The 15,280-nt window shown below is 41.6% G+C and overlaps 1 protein-coding gene across 1 annotated transcript in view; it reads left to right on the top strand.

The window, feature by feature from the left end:
* Positions 1–15,203, top strand: part of SPAG17 (sperm associated antigen 17) — a 103,110-nt gene extending 87,907 nt beyond the window's left edge. The window contains exons 37-48 of the mRNA XM_072326554.1: positions 899–944; positions 2,083–2,185; positions 2,619–2,672; positions 4,034–4,136; positions 4,731–4,827; positions 6,109–6,207; positions 7,121–7,272; positions 7,955–8,124; positions 10,574–10,634; positions 10,869–11,013; positions 12,323–12,460; positions 14,686–15,203. Of these exons, the coding sequence (XP_072182655.1) occupies positions 899–944; positions 2,083–2,185; positions 2,619–2,672; positions 4,034–4,136; positions 4,731–4,827; positions 6,109–6,207; positions 7,121–7,272; positions 7,955–8,124; positions 10,574–10,634; positions 10,869–11,013; positions 12,323–12,459 (1,167 nt within the window). The 3' untranslated portion in view covers position 12,460; positions 14,686–15,203. The remainder of the gene's footprint in view (positions 1–898; positions 945–2,082; positions 2,186–2,618; positions 2,673–4,033; positions 4,137–4,730; positions 4,828–6,108; positions 6,208–7,120; positions 7,273–7,954; positions 8,125–10,573; positions 10,635–10,868; positions 11,014–12,322; positions 12,461–14,685) is intronic.
* Positions 15,204–15,280: the final 77 nt, after the last annotated feature.

Here is a 15,280-nt window from a genome sequence, read left to right on the forward strand (position 1 = left end):
GTTTTGATGTGCAAAAACAGCAGCCATTAAATCTTTCCAGTGTTAAACACTGCTGATGTCTTTCTCCTACCTCTCTGCATTTTAAGTTAAAAAAGCAGGAGGGAACTCACAATCCTTCTGGGAAGGGTCATATTGAGAGGTGTTCTCTCAGTAATCTTCCTTTATCCTTTAAGCAGATATTTATGTGCTTTGATGAGAGCCAGGTGCTGAATCTCACGTGCTACTCAGTTCCAATGGACTTTTCTCCTGACTCATCATTGTTGGTTGCCCTAGCTACTATGAGCACCAGGTGAAGGTTTCACATTGGAAAACTGTTTTCTGAGATGTGGAGTCCTACTGTGGACCTGTGACCCAGCGTTATATTCCTCCAAGGTCTCCACCCTTCCCTAGTTCTGTTAAAACATGGACTGTCTGATGACAAGAACTCTGGTTTCCAGCTAACTGCTTCAGGGATGGCATGAAAACAAAGGAAATGGTTTAGTAAAAGAGTCTGTCACCCCTCAAACACTTGCTGTTGAGTGAGCATGAGAGAGCTCCTCAGTAACAAAGCCTGCAATTTCCTGAATGTGTTTCCTATTTGACTCTTTTTGCCTACGAGTTTGAGGTGCGATTTGAATATGAACTGGCTTAGTTGATTTAATAAACAACAACCGTGTCAAATATGAAGCCACATGTGATGTAGACCATCTAGAAGGAAACCTATATGTTTAGGCCAGGGAAATTGTACCTCATTTCTTCTTCCAGCTCATGTTTTCTAACACACTGAAATATCTCCATTCCTGTAGTGGTGATGTCAGGAAACAAGATAACAGTTGTTTAGGATAGAAATCATTTGAAGAGGATACTATTGTTAGATCTGTTTCTCACATAGTCACAGTTACTCTTTTCTTCATTGTAGTCCTTCCCTAACTGGGAGAAAGCATCTGAAGATCTCAGTGCCAAAGGTAATAAAAATTGAATACCTGTCTTTTAGAGTTGTAGAACACTGTAGTAAAGTACAGCCATTCCCACACCCATCTGGCAGTGCTGGGCCTGATGCACCTCAGGGTACAGTTGGCCCTTTGGGCTGCCAGGGCACACTGCTGGCTCAGGTTTAACTTACCATCAGCTAGAAACTCCACGGGCTGCTCTCCAGCCCCTCATCTCCTTGTCTGTACATATAGCCAGTATTGCCCTCTACCTGGTGCTCTTGTGCACTTCATATTTGTTTTCCTTTGTGAATTTCTACTTGAGTTCTCATAAAACAGTTGTTACCATGGAAATTTCTTTTGAACAAAGGAATTTCTTAGAACTCACAGTCCAGATTCAATGCTCAAAAGAAGCAACACAGCTTATAAAAGATGTCCGTAGATGGGGAAACTCTTTATAAAAGCCCTCAAAACAGTCTTATAGGCTGGCTTTTCTCCATTGTGTATATTGCACTCATATTTCCTTCCCTGATAATAGTGATTGTGGCTATGAAGCAGCAGCAATTAAACTACAACCTAAGTCAGCTGAAAGTAATAAAGGTCCCTAGAAGCCCATGCTATTTTCTTCACCTAGAGACAGAGTTGCTCACTAGTTAGAAAGTGTCTGAACATCAGCACTTTTTCCTACTCACAGCTGTTTGATTTGTATCTTGAAAGAACATAAATACAGGAAATACAGAGTGGGGGTATGAACTTTATCTGCTTCTGATTTTAGTTTTTGTGATTTTTTGGGTTGTTTTGTTTTCATTGGATTGAATTAATTTCCTATCAGCTGATGTTCTGAACTTGATGCTGGAAATGAAGTTCTCTACGCCTCTTAACTCACAGTAATAAGGAATCTGTAATATGCCTTTCTCACATAAATATTTATTGCCTGTAAAAAGTAGAAGAACCCAGTTTTCATCTGGCTCTAGAGTATGTTCCTGGCAATTAATCTTTAATGGGATTAAAAGTGATTAATGAGAACTAATTTTATCTTCATTGCTTTTAACCATAGCTTTTCATCAAGTATTAGAAAGATGCGTTAAAAATACATCCTTTCAAGCTTGTTAGATGTAGTGCTTATAAGTGCATAGTGGGACAAATACATTCAGTAGTGCTCTTTACATTGCAGCTCACGTAACTGAGCTGTATGAACATGCAGTGACTTCTCAATGCCAGCTTCGCACAGAGAAAAGTGTCACTGGGCAAACAGCAGACCAGCAGCAGAGCTTCAGGTAGGATATGCCTGTGAGAACTGATGTAAATGTAAATAACACGAAAGAAGGAACTGAGCACACAGGAATGGCATTGTCCTGTCTGCCACAAAGAACCAAGACTTAGATCTCTAGGTACGTATCCTGATGTTTTACTAGCTTTTCCTTTGGTTGTTTTGTCCCTCTGTGCCTCTCCTCATCTGAAAGATACTCAAATGTCTGTTGGAAAAAGATTTTTAGGAATATTTTGGTTGGATTGAGGAATAAAATTGAAGATATGTGTGAACAATTTTGCTGCAAATGATACAAATCCAAGTCAGGAGTCACTAAGTGTTAATACAGCAGACTTCCATAAAGAGCATTTTCTTTCCGGGTCTGTCTTGTGTTTTTGTGCTTATAAAACACTGTGCTGGTTTTCTTGTTTTTACCGTCTTTTTCTTTCCTGATCATTCAGTGCAGAAGAACAAACTCCAGGGTCCAAATGGCAGAGCAAACAACAAGAGCACAGGTAATAGTATTAGTTGGACAGAAAGTTAATTATTTTAAAAGCCAACTTAAGCCTGCATTTGGACAGACTAACTGCCTTCACAAGATCTTGAGTGTTGTGGTCTGCTAGCAAATAAGGGGGTGTTCTCTGCAAATTTAGCAAATGCTGAATGGGTGGTTTACTTCTCATTTTGTCAAAACCTAATGGTGTTTCTGTTAATTTAGCATAATTAAAACAAGGCTGAAGTCAGAAGTCCTGTGTTCTATGGTCTGGTTCTGCCACCACTGTGAAAAATAATATATATTAATATTTTCAGATGCTGATTCTTTAGATTGAGATTCTGGGTGTTTTTGCAAATCCAGGCCAATTTTTCAAGTAGAACCCCAGAATATGTGCTGCATGCATGTGGTGCTGCTTCAAAGCTTCTCAAAGCTGAGCAGTCTCATGTGAAAGATGCTTCAAGCTCTTAATCAACTCTGTGGCCCTTCTCTGGACTCACTCCTGTAAATCCCTGTTTTCTTGCACTAGGAAGCCCAGAACCCAGTGCTCCAGGTTGCTCTCACCAGTGCTGAGAGGAAGGTTTACCTTCCTGAATTTGCTGGCAACACTTCTAACATAGCCCAGGATTCTGCTGGCTGTTGTTGGAATAGCACATTTTTGGTTCATGTTCAACTCAATGTCCACCTGGACTCCTTTTCTAGCCTTGTCCCCTGGTTTGTACTTGTGCATGGGTTAATTCCTCCACAGGTCTCTGACATTGCATTTTCCTTTGTTGAACTTCATGAGGTTCCTCCCTGCCCATTTTTCCAGCCTTTCAAAGCCCATCCAAATGGCAACACACCCACCTGGCGTATTAGACTCTCACCTTCAGAAGTTTGAACAACTTCTTCTGAACATGCACAGAACAATCAAGTTTTTCTCATGAAACACTGAAATTAGATTCATTTTGTATTATAAATTTTAGTAAACTTGATGCATCTGCAATACCAATCCTCAGGTTTAAATGTTTATTGGAAGGTTGGAAAGGCACTATCAGCAGTCACAGATACGTTCCACAAGATTTAGGTAACTGAAGTGTGTTTTAGAGTAAGAGCTCTTTATAGCAGCCAAAGCACAGCGTGTGTGCGTTTTTATCAGCCCTCCATGAATCAGTATCTGCAGAGAACTGTGTTTCTGCAAGCCAGGCCAGCTGGTTCTTGATCTGCCTCTGAGAAAATGGCAAATCACAAGAATATCGTTCAGTGTAATTCAACAGAAAATAAAATGCCACTTGCCTTTATCCCTTCTGTTCTTCAGTGTCTCGGACCTAGCACTGAAAGCAGGATGAACTCAATTATGTTTTTTCCTTTCTTTTCCTTCCCAACAACGATACAATTCCTTAGGAAAGAACTCGATGAAGGAAAGAAAACCTTAATGGCAATAAGAAACAAAACAATTCCTCCCTATTTTGAATCGGAATTGGGCAAGGCATTTCTCTCAAAAAAGGTAACAGAGCTGAAAACTGGGTAAGTTTATGTGAGGCTGGGTAACTTCTGCCATAGTTCCACACCTAAAGTTATGGTTTTACATCAGTCTCAAATTATCTCAAGAAACCATTAGAGGACAGTTGTGGCAGAATTAATACTAAGAATTAGATACTCTTGCCAAAGGAAAAGTATCTTGGAGGTGGCATGTATTTACTGAGGCCAAACTTTGTATATTCCTTAAGTAAACTTTGGACAGTCTGATCCAAAGCATTTACTGAAACTTGGGTCTTTTCACTCAAGCCCTGGAAAGCATCTCTCTGTTAACTTGAAAAGGAATCAGTAAAACCAAACAACCTGCATTAATTGAAGGTGACCTTCAAGAACTTCCTTCTTGTAATCCCACCTGTTCAGTGCTATGAGTATAAAGTATAGTCAGAAACACTTTGGAATCTGCAGCATATTTATGTGCATGAATTCTGTTGTTATCACTTTGGTTCTGCTTGTTATTGTCTCCATTGACCCTTTTTTTCATTGACGAAGTATGCTGATGAGGTTGAATTTTGTGTATTTATTGCTGCAATACCTAAGCCTCCTTTCATCCCTTTCTCTATAGTTTCCTGATGTGGAAGCACTATATAAAAAACTTCCTCCAGTTCCACAGAAAGAAAGTAGGAATCTCCCTCCAGAGACAATGGAAAGCCTCAGGAGAGGTAATTTGGGCTCTACTGCCTGGTAGCATTTTAATATCTTCTCCATTTTTTATTTTTTTACCCAGTTGCCTCATTTCATATTGAAGTTAAATTTAAGAATTAATTTTTTGCCTCTCTGTATTCTCAGACATTTTGATACCTATTGTAGGATATAAAGTACACCCAGCAGCATTCCCTCACGTTGAGGTCTACCAATGGGGAGTAGGCTCATGCTTATGTTAGCAAATTCAGCCTCACAAAGAAGGCAACCTTTTCCCCTGCCAACTTGAGTACCTGACAATGTTTCTGAGGAAACAGATCAATGGAACTGTCAGTATTGTGCCAGGTGTTCAGTAATTTGACCATATAGATAATCATGTCTGAGTACCTTGAAATGTTTCCATTTAATCCACTAGTACAAGTGAGGTCTATGAGACTTCAGTGTTTCATGTGCAGAAGGAGCCTTTACAGACATCACTGGCTTCACATGCAAAGCTGAGGAATTGTACTATGAACATGAGGATGCAAAGTGCTCAAAAAAAAACCCCAAAGTGAGATAAGAATAGTCAGGAATAAATGAGCAAAAAGTGAGGAGGCTGAGTTTGGAAAAGAGACTAGTACAAGTATAGGAAAAAGCTGAGAGACGGTGATAATACTGAAATGAGATGGGGAAGGAGGCAGCTTGGGCCTGGAGCAAAAGGGATATGGAATAGGAAATGCACAGGGTAAGGACAGTTACAGGAGGAAGGCATTTGAAAGAGGAGGAAGCAGTGACTGAGGATAAGCAGTGTAAGAGTGAGCAATCAATTCTGAATTTTAAGCTTAACAATATTGAGGGAAATAATTGTCTGTTTGAAGGCTGGCCAAGGTACTGATATGGTGCAATGAGATGAAAAGTAATACACAGCAAAGATTCATATGAGGAAAGTAGTCCTCCATGGACTTTTACCAGATCCTTGCTGGTTTCCACATTTCCTTATTTTGCAGTTAGTAGAAGGCCTGGGCTGGATTGTACATTAGATCTATCTGATGACTTGATGACTTCTCTGGCCAACTGAGAAATGAATCACAAGATATAAGGGGCTTTTTTGCTGTTTTGTTTTTGCTTTGTTTGGTTGGTTTTGCCTGGTGGAGCAAAGTGTCATGTGCAGAATTAACCTGACTTCTCGTGGTCATGTAGACAGCTTTCAAAGACTGCCTAAATTAAAATACTTTGGGTTTTTTTCCTCATGTGTTTAGGAAAATAAAAGTGGTTGATTGTGAAGAACATTTGTCACAGTATCCCATTATTTTTCCCTTTAGAATCTGAATGTCTTAGTAGCATGAGTGACTCTTCTCCTTCCCCTAGTCTTCTGCTGCAGACTCATTCAATACAAAGCAAAGATTCCAGCAGCACAACAGGTAAAACTGCTTTCCAGAGCATCGTTTGGAGCAGGTTTATTTCTGTCTACTTACAATTTCCGGCTGTCTGCAATAGATATTGTGGTTATTTCTGATCAGCATTCTGAGTATATCTGAGCACAAGACCAACAGAAAGGGAGAGTGCCATAAAAATAATGGGAGAAATTCTCTCCTTTACCATAGCAGACTGCTGTAATTACATGAGCATAATAGTGATGGTAGAACCACAGACACAGGCAGGCTGTAATTCCTCCTCTAAAACATTCCATTTTTATGCTCCTTTTATATATATTATACAGTGGAGTTCAGTTCAAAGACATTGAGTTAGGGGCTTGGTAGATGAAGAAGTACACAGATAATCCACATGAATGAACTGCAGCATTAAAGACAAGAAATTCTGCTCAAAGACAGAGCTTACCAAGCTGGTTGTACTGACAGAACTCTGCTCTGGGACCTGGACTAGAACTTCTCCTGCTTGAATGCACAGATTTGGCTTGACCAGCGTGGGTGTGAGCAATGTGCAGTTGAGGCATTCCTTTGGAACAGTAATGTCCTCAATGATGATTTTGGTGCATGGGGTTTTCTGTAGCTCCTCTCATGTTTTTAATCACTTTCACAGGTGATTATATACCTTCATTGCATATTTCCAGTGTGATGCTTCCCACTAATCAGTTTTACTAATTATAGTACATCATTGCTTATCAGTTCAATTTTAATTACTCGCTAGTGTTAGAGTGAGGTTTTTTTTGTAATGTATTTGTTGACTTCTGAAGTAAAAAGGAGAGCAGTTCAACTGCCCTAGTGCTAATTGAGTGCTTTCATGGAAGCTTGAAGTTTTACCTCAGTAGGAACTTCAGGACTGGGCAAAATTTGATGCCCAGTGGTTTATGCTTTTGAAATCTTTGTTTTCCAGACCTAAGCTCAGCTGCGGAGTCACAAGAGGCACCCTTTCAAGTTCAGGTTCTGAGTTTGCTGGTGAATGCTGCAGGACAGCCAAGAAAAGAGAAAGTGAGATTACCATCATCACTCCTAGGGAGAAAACCAAACTCCATACCACACAGAAAGGTGAAATAGCATCTTTTGTTGTCTCAGTCATCTCTTTTGCATGGAATCTTCATTCTGGAACAATACTGGAGATTGTTTTGAAACTGTTTACTGAAACAACAGAGCTTACAATTTATACAGCAATTTACTGGCAATTCTGTAAGTAGCTTTCCTTTCAACTACTAGGCCTACCTCATGTGCCAGAAGTGCAGTTCTATGCCAGGTGCTCACATGAGAGCACTGATTTCCAAAAGCACAGAGCATGCTCAGTTGCCCTGAAATATCTCAGTATGTCTGAAAACTCAAACCATTACACATTTGCAGATAATACTCAAAGCACTTAGTTTTGCCTTTTCCGTCTTTACTGCATTTACGGTGCCTGTATGTAATTCCTCAGGACGAGTGGACAGAGATCATATACAGGTGAAGTTAGGCTTAGTAAATCTGAATCTAAGTTCATGGAATCATAGAGTCATAAGGTTGGAAGGGACCTACAAGATCATCTAGTCCAACTATCCTCCCATTACCATAGCTACAGCAAACCACTAAACCATATTTCCTAGTTCCCTATCCAGATGCTTATTGAACACTGCCAGGGACAGCAACTCCACCACCTCCCTGGGCAGCCATTCCAGTACCTGACCACTCTCTGTTGGGCCATCTGTTTTCTCTGTTATCTAATATTTTAATTCTGTTTGCTAAGGTCGAAGATCCTGCCTCAGGAAGGGTCAACATATCTTCTCTTGCAACAACAAAACAGGATCTTAGTGGCTTCCATCTCATTCCACCTCAAATGATGTTTGGAGTACTAAAGGAAGGCTGTACCTATGCAGCCACTGTGATTCTGAAGAACGTTGGCATTAATTTCTCAAGGTTAGTTCACGTTCCCAGTAACTTGTTTTTTTAACTGTCAAAATATGCATTGCTCGCTAATTGTCAGCCTTTTCATATGATTAATGTGAGATAACAAAGTGTATGTTTATATTTGGAATCATTTGATAATGACCGACTGGGTTGAGAGAAGATTAATATTAGCAATACTGCAGCATTATTTGCATAATAGTGTTATTAGGAAGACGCAAATCAGTAAGGAACAGCAGGTTCTACATTTATAGTCCTAGCCCATAGCAGATGGTTACTGGTTCTTATGAAGAAGAACCAAACTCTTTCATTGTAACCAGTATTAAGTTTGGCTTCTGGAAGTGCTGCTGGATGCTGTGACTCTGACAACCTAAATGGGCTGAGTTATGTTCAGGCAGCCACATGCCTTGAGCTGCATTTAGAAACAGCTTCAGTGACGACTCCAGAAACAAACAGATGAGGAGGAAATAGAACATTCATTTGAGCACGTTTCTCTCACTTGATGTCATCAGTGCGTGAGATAAGATAGCAGAGCATTGCATTCCATAGGGGTGAGAATAAGTCCAATTCTAAGGCTGCAGGTTGTCTCTTACATGCCTGACAAAGCACTGGAAGTTATCAGATTTATCCAGCTCTCACTTTGGCGGGATTCAGGCAAGCATGCCAATGGCCCCTGTCCTCCCAGATTCCATATGTATTACAGAAAAGTGGCCCAGGCATGTTTCTTACAATCGGTTCACTCAACTGCACTTGCTTTACTGTGCCATATGTTCCCCGCTTTTCAGCTTACAGAAAAGTCTATAACAGTTGTCTTTGAAATCACACTGGTTTGGAGCTTACACCTAGGATTTGTCTATTGAGCAAGTGTCACATGCCTGATGGATGCACCTTCTGGCTGCTGTTTATTCCTTTGGAGCACCATTAACATGAGCAAACATCTGCCACTCTTTCTTCTTCTGGATGCAGGAGACTGACAGCTTGATGGCCTCTTTGAAAAGAGGGTTAAGAGTGCTGTCACAGTGATGCTACCTTAGCAATCAAAGCATCCTTCTACTACAGTACCATGATGCAAGGATGAGGCAAACATGAAGTATTTAAATGTGATATAAATGTAATACTTGTTCTTCTCCCTTGGGTGGCGAATTATCATCAAAACAGGGGTTTACAGGAGATGCACCCAGATGAGTCATCACAGCCTTGTGTGAGTACCCAGGCAATGAGGAGCTTTAAAAGTCTGTTCAAGACCAGCTAAGAGACTTTTGTACAACTTCTTCCATCAGGATGGACAAGATATTATTTTGAGTTGTTTCTTTTAAAGCAGCCTAGTTAGATGTGGCCTCAGAAAGACATTTCGTCTTTAATGCACATTTCAGCATCATGGTACATGCAAACAATAAATCAGTAGGTCATATATCAACATCCTGGAGCTCCAGCTGTTGCACGTTACATTCTTTAGATTCAAACCAGAGCATTCTATATAGACCGTCACAGAAAATACCACCCTCATTCCATTCAATCCAGCTTAAGTCTTTTCTAGCTGCTTTTAAAAGCAAGTGACTAGCTGCTGCATGAGAGCAGAACGTGCTGATGGCAGAGGTATAGGGCAAAGGTGAGCAATTCTGGCCCATACTGAAGCCAAAACTTCTCCAGAGTAGGGTCGGTAGTTAATTACATGCCAAACCATCCACACCATTCCCTGAATGTGCAGGGATGCTTTGACTAAGATGAAGTCCAGTTTCTTTTAACCAGCACTCCAGAAGAATTGCAGGAATTCTTATGGAATTAACAAAGGTCTTATCTGCTCTAATGACTTTGAGAGAACTTGGCAGTGATTGATAGATTTATTTAGCATACTAGTAAGTGGAGCTGCAGGCTGGGGATCGTCCCCTCACAGTGATCTGGGACAAAGGAATTTGCATGCACGTGGCAAAAGGACTGCACAAATGTGAAACAATCAATGAGAAATTAAAATTAACTACTGCCTCACTGGGTACCATGAAACAGAAGAGGCTCATTTACACGTAATTTCTACAAGGATCACGCTTCTGCAGTAGAATCATATCAAATAGCTTCAAAGAAAGGTCATTACGGATTTTCGGGTGTGCAATACACAGGTGGTTGCCAAAGAAGTGCAACTTATAATTCAGCTTCCTTTGTGTAGGTAGGCTTAGACTACAGCTGTTTCACTTCTGTTGCAAGGGCAAGGCAGTATAATGAATGATCTAAAGATTTAGTTTGGCCCATTAAATGGCTGCTTTTGTTTTTGATAGGAGTCTGAGCCTTGGCTAAAAGCCCAGGAATACTGCTATAGCCAGAGCTTGTACCTTGTGATGGGAAGGATGAGCTAAAACATTCTGTTGTTCTTTGCACAAAAAAGGAAAAGCAGACAGGCTGCTTCCTACCCATGTCTTCTGCTTGCCTCAGAGTTTCTAGCAAACTGCCTCTCTTCCCTTTCTGACAGGTTTCGGGTGAAGCAGCCCCCTCCATACACAGGACTGAGCGTGATGTACACACCTGGGCCTGTAAGTAGTACAGAAGGTCTTTTCTATGCTACATTCACATGACTCTCAGGCTATGTAGAGATGCTGTTATAACAGCTGTCTGGGAATAGACCATGAATAGACCATGTAGTTGTAACTTCAAAGTTATTTGAAGTAATGCTGCCTTCTGCCTTCTACCAACTGGAAGCACTTGGTGGAGGGGCTATGGATGGAACGTGCACCTTGCCTGTGGTCAGTCTTCTCTCTCTCTCCCAGGTGGCAGCAGGACTGCAGGTTGAACTGGAGATAGAAGTTTTTGCCATGTCAGTTGGAGGGGAAACTACTGACGGCCTTGAAGAAATTTCCCATGATATCGAAATAATAACAGAAACGGAGACTCTCTTGCTGCCTGTGAGAGCAAATATCCTTTATTGTCTCACTTCTCCCCCTCCGCACACACCTTCCAGCACTGTCACACTGAGGACTGACAACATGGCAGGAACGTTAAGCATCATTTCCTTACGCTTTACTGTCCTTTTTGGAAACACCAGATGGATGTTTTCCAAATCACAAATGAAGAATGTAAGATTCTAACCCCAAAACCAATTTAGATAAAATAAAACAAGATTTAGAAAAACAGAGAAAAGATGAATGGTAAAGCCAGAAAGATGTGGGTGTTAGTTAAGAATAAATAAAAGATTAAGACTCTGTCTTCACTTTCCACTGATGGAAATCTTTTCTGATAGTTTTGAGTCACAGAATCATTTGAGTTGGAAGGGACCCTTAAAGGTCATTAGTCCAACTCCCCTGCAATAAATGGGGACATCCACAGCTAGATCAGATTGCTTGGAGCCCCATCCAGCCTGACCATAAATATCTCTGGGCACAGGGCAGCCACCACCTCTCTGGGCAGCCTCTTCCAGTTTCTCACCGTTCTAACTATAAAAAAACAACAACCCTTTTTTTCTTATCTCCAATCTACATTTGCCTTATTTCAAATTTGAAACCCTTTCCCCTTGTTCTATCACAGCAGACCCTGCTGAACAGTCTCTGTCCCCTTCTTTCTTACAGCCTGCCCTTAAGAGACTATAAGGCTGCTCTCAGGTCTCCCTAGAGCCTTCTCTGCTCTAGGCTGTTCAGCCTGATGTCCTCAGCCTGTTCTTGTTGGGGAGGCATTCCACCCCTTGGAAACAGAACATATGGCAGCATCTGATGGTGCAGCCTCATGCATTAAAAAGGCAAGTGAGAGAATCGCTGTGTCAGCAGTTTTGAACACAGAATTGTATGAGTGCTGCAGGAAATTGGCCCTGTGTGGGCTCAACAGGCTTTGAAGTTGGTTACTACCAAAGAATGGAAGAATTCAGGGTCCTTTGAGATTGACCGGAGTGCTAGTTAATGGCAACTGCATTGAGGTTTTATGTGCCCTGGAAGTTACACTGAAATGCTACTAATGTACTTAATAGTGATATGAGGTCTTTCGGGTGTGGAACTGGGCTAGACAAACCTGGTCACATAGCAGCAAAAAATGGTTTCTACTCACCCAGACTTCAGTCACATGCATGCAGACCACCCTCCAAAACAAGCACCCTCACCCAGTATTTTACTTGGCCAGCAGTTCAGATTCAAGTTGCCTCACAGCTTTACTTCCAGAGTTCCTTCCAGCCTCCACCCATATTCTTTTAGTTATATAAATATACAGAGATGGTTCAATCCTTAGCGTAATATCTCACCTGTGTTAAGAAGTGACGTTTATGAGTGCCGCCCACAAGGATACCCCCAGGGTGGGATGGCAGCAGCAGTCCGGGCAGTTTCTACAAGTCCCAGGCCACGGATCCGGATTACACTCCCCCGAAAGCATTCAAGTTAATGTAAGTATTGCATACAGCACTGCCAGCTGTGAATTAAATGGCAGATGTACCTTCTCTTAGCTTCTGATCCGCATCAATGAACCTGATGCTATTGATAGCAAAGCTGTCACACACACATCACACGCTTGATCTGAGACTAAGAAAAAAGGTGACATTGTTAACAAAAAGATTCACTGTGAGAGATGTACAGATTCCTATGGCTGTCCTGCTCAGTGGAGATATTCACAGTAGAACCTCCCCAGTCCTGTCCCAAATCCTTCGTTTAATTGTCTCCACAGTAAGCAGTAGATTGAGCCTTCTGGCAGCTGGATTTATTTCAGTTAAGCCCTAATAAATCAGCCTCGGTTTAACACTCTTCCTAAAATCACATCTTACTGCTGACCCTTTGACACTGACAACAAGCCCAATAAGGGATGGCAGCCTTACAGACAGACACAACTTGATGTGTTCCAGCACACATCACCCTCTGCACACATTTCATACAGAACATCCCTGTATCCTATAGGAATCAGTGTCCATACACAAACAGTGAACACGTCTTCCCTGCCAACAAGACAGCCTTGCTGGGGAATTTCTCATCAAACCACTGACCAACATGTTAAGCATTGGGCTGGTGTTTCATCTAACCCACATCAATTCAGGTGCTCCACAAGACATAACCAATGGTGACAGTTCATAAACAGAAATCCTATGGGTGTTTCTTCTCTACTCAGCTTAGAGTTCCCATTTGTTATGCTGACATCTTTTTCTTTCAACTTCACCATCTGTAAGCCTGCTATGTTGTCTAACAAGTCAGTAAAGGAATCCCAGCTGTATCTTATTTCCATTCCTCTGGAGGGGAAAAAAAAAGACCACATCAATCAGTTCTCAAAAGGACTTCAGAGAGATGAGCACCTCTGCCTGCTGCATCTGTTCTAGACTTCCCTGATTACTTCAAGTATAGCTTTTTTCCCTGTTTAAGTATCTTCTTACCCTTTCAGTCTGGAATTTTACCGCCGGAGTAACAAACTTTTGTACCTAGAAAGATCAGCAAATTTAACACCTTCCACTATAGCATCTTACAACTCATAGCTCATCAGTTAAGGCAGTTCAGAGAAACCTCTCACTCTGTTTTGAAATGGAAACCTCACCCAGTCTGACACCTCCCTTTCCCAACTCAGCCCACCACAGCCCTGCACCAAAGTACAGCTGTTGGCTCATCCCTGTACACCAGGTGTATAATCTGCTTTTCCCTGCCAAACGTAAGCTCTGGAAATTCTGATCAGTGTCATCTTCCATTAAAAGTTCCAGGTGGTGAGAAATTAACGTGGCATTCATCTCTCACCTGACTATTCCAGATAACTGTGGGGACTTGCTTGCCTCATCGCCATCACCACAGTCGGATCTCCTTCCATTCTAGCAAAGCCTTTGTGTGAAGGGATTGCTAATTCCTACTGATCAGATTAGCCACACCCCACTATCCAGGCAGCTGAACCAAAGCCACTTTGAACGTTCTTCCCCAAAATACTTCCTGGACTCAAAATCCCATCCATCTCCACATCAAAAAACCAGCATTGATTGGGGTCACAAAACACTGACACTTGTAGGTTAAGTCTCCAGTCGCTTTAAACAGTCCTGTTTGGCTTCCCCAGGACAGAAATCAAGTCTTTGCAGAGTTATGTGACAACTTCTTAAGTCTGTATCACGTTTCCCAAGCGATTACTATCACCAGAACCAATATTATTCTTTCCCATTTTACACCTAGAAACTTCCCTTGCCTGGAACTGATCACAGGTTCACCACACCTCCCAGCAGAGGCCAAGAATCAAAGATCACCGATGAAGCAGCACCAGCCCAGGCTCAGGCATTTCTTTCTTTTACGTTTCCTCAAGTTGAAAACATTTCACAAAGATTTCTCTTAATACGCTCAGAATGAAATACTGCAGAGGAAGCTGCCAGTGAATGCCTTCAGTATTCCCAAGCAGACTGCCCAGCTTGAACTCCTGGTCATGAGTTTTTATTCCACTCAATTTACGAAATGAAAACAAACCCTTAATCTAGTTCAAGCCTAGGAGAGAACCCATTTTCGTGTTGTTCCCTTCCAACAGCAACAGTACAGGCCAGTTCTACCAAAGGCAGCCTGACATAATTACGGCGTTTCAACAACCCTACAGAAGTAGACCGTTATTATTATTACTTTACTTTTATTTCCTCTCACGTTAATTTTCTCTCCTCTTTCCCTACAGGTCAAAGTCCTGGAAGAATGATGTATTAAAAAAAAAGAAATCAGCAATATTGAATTACCCAAATTTTAGTCCAACGTTCTGGAAACATTCCCAGCGTAGACTTTGTTCATTTATTCAATCAGATTAACATGAATGACATTTTTTGTCTGTCTCTTATTCACGGGAAAGGCGGTCTGAAAGTTGCAGTGCCGTCTGTGGCTGCCTGAAATGCCAGCAGTTGAAACGATCATTTCAAGCCCAGTGTTTGGCACTCTGCACTGCATGAGTGCCGAGTGCTTCCTGATAGGTTTTAGAAGAGATTTCTGTAGCCACCCTGAAGCACCTGAAACCTCCCCCCCTCCATGAGTAGCTGGCATGCAGCAGGTTTCACTAAGTGCGACTCTTTGAGCAAGTAAATGTAGCAAGTGTTACTGATCCGTTCTGGCCTTCTAATTCCTACCTTTCTGCTTGCTTTCAGTCTGAGGCTCAACTCCCTGCACGCAGACTGCTCACCTACCTTTAATTAGCTACAGACAACAGAGGGGGCTGAGTACACAAAGCTATACTCGAAAGGAATTCTGTTTATATCCACTTGTCTTCAAAAGGTTCATTTTAT

Source organism: Excalfactoria chinensis, chromosome 1, assembly GCF_039878825.1.
Source record: "Excalfactoria chinensis isolate bCotChi1 chromosome 1, bCotChi1.hap2, whole genome shotgun sequence".
NCBI classification, from domain to species: domain Eukaryota; kingdom Metazoa; phylum Chordata; class Aves; order Galliformes; family Phasianidae; genus Excalfactoria; species Excalfactoria chinensis.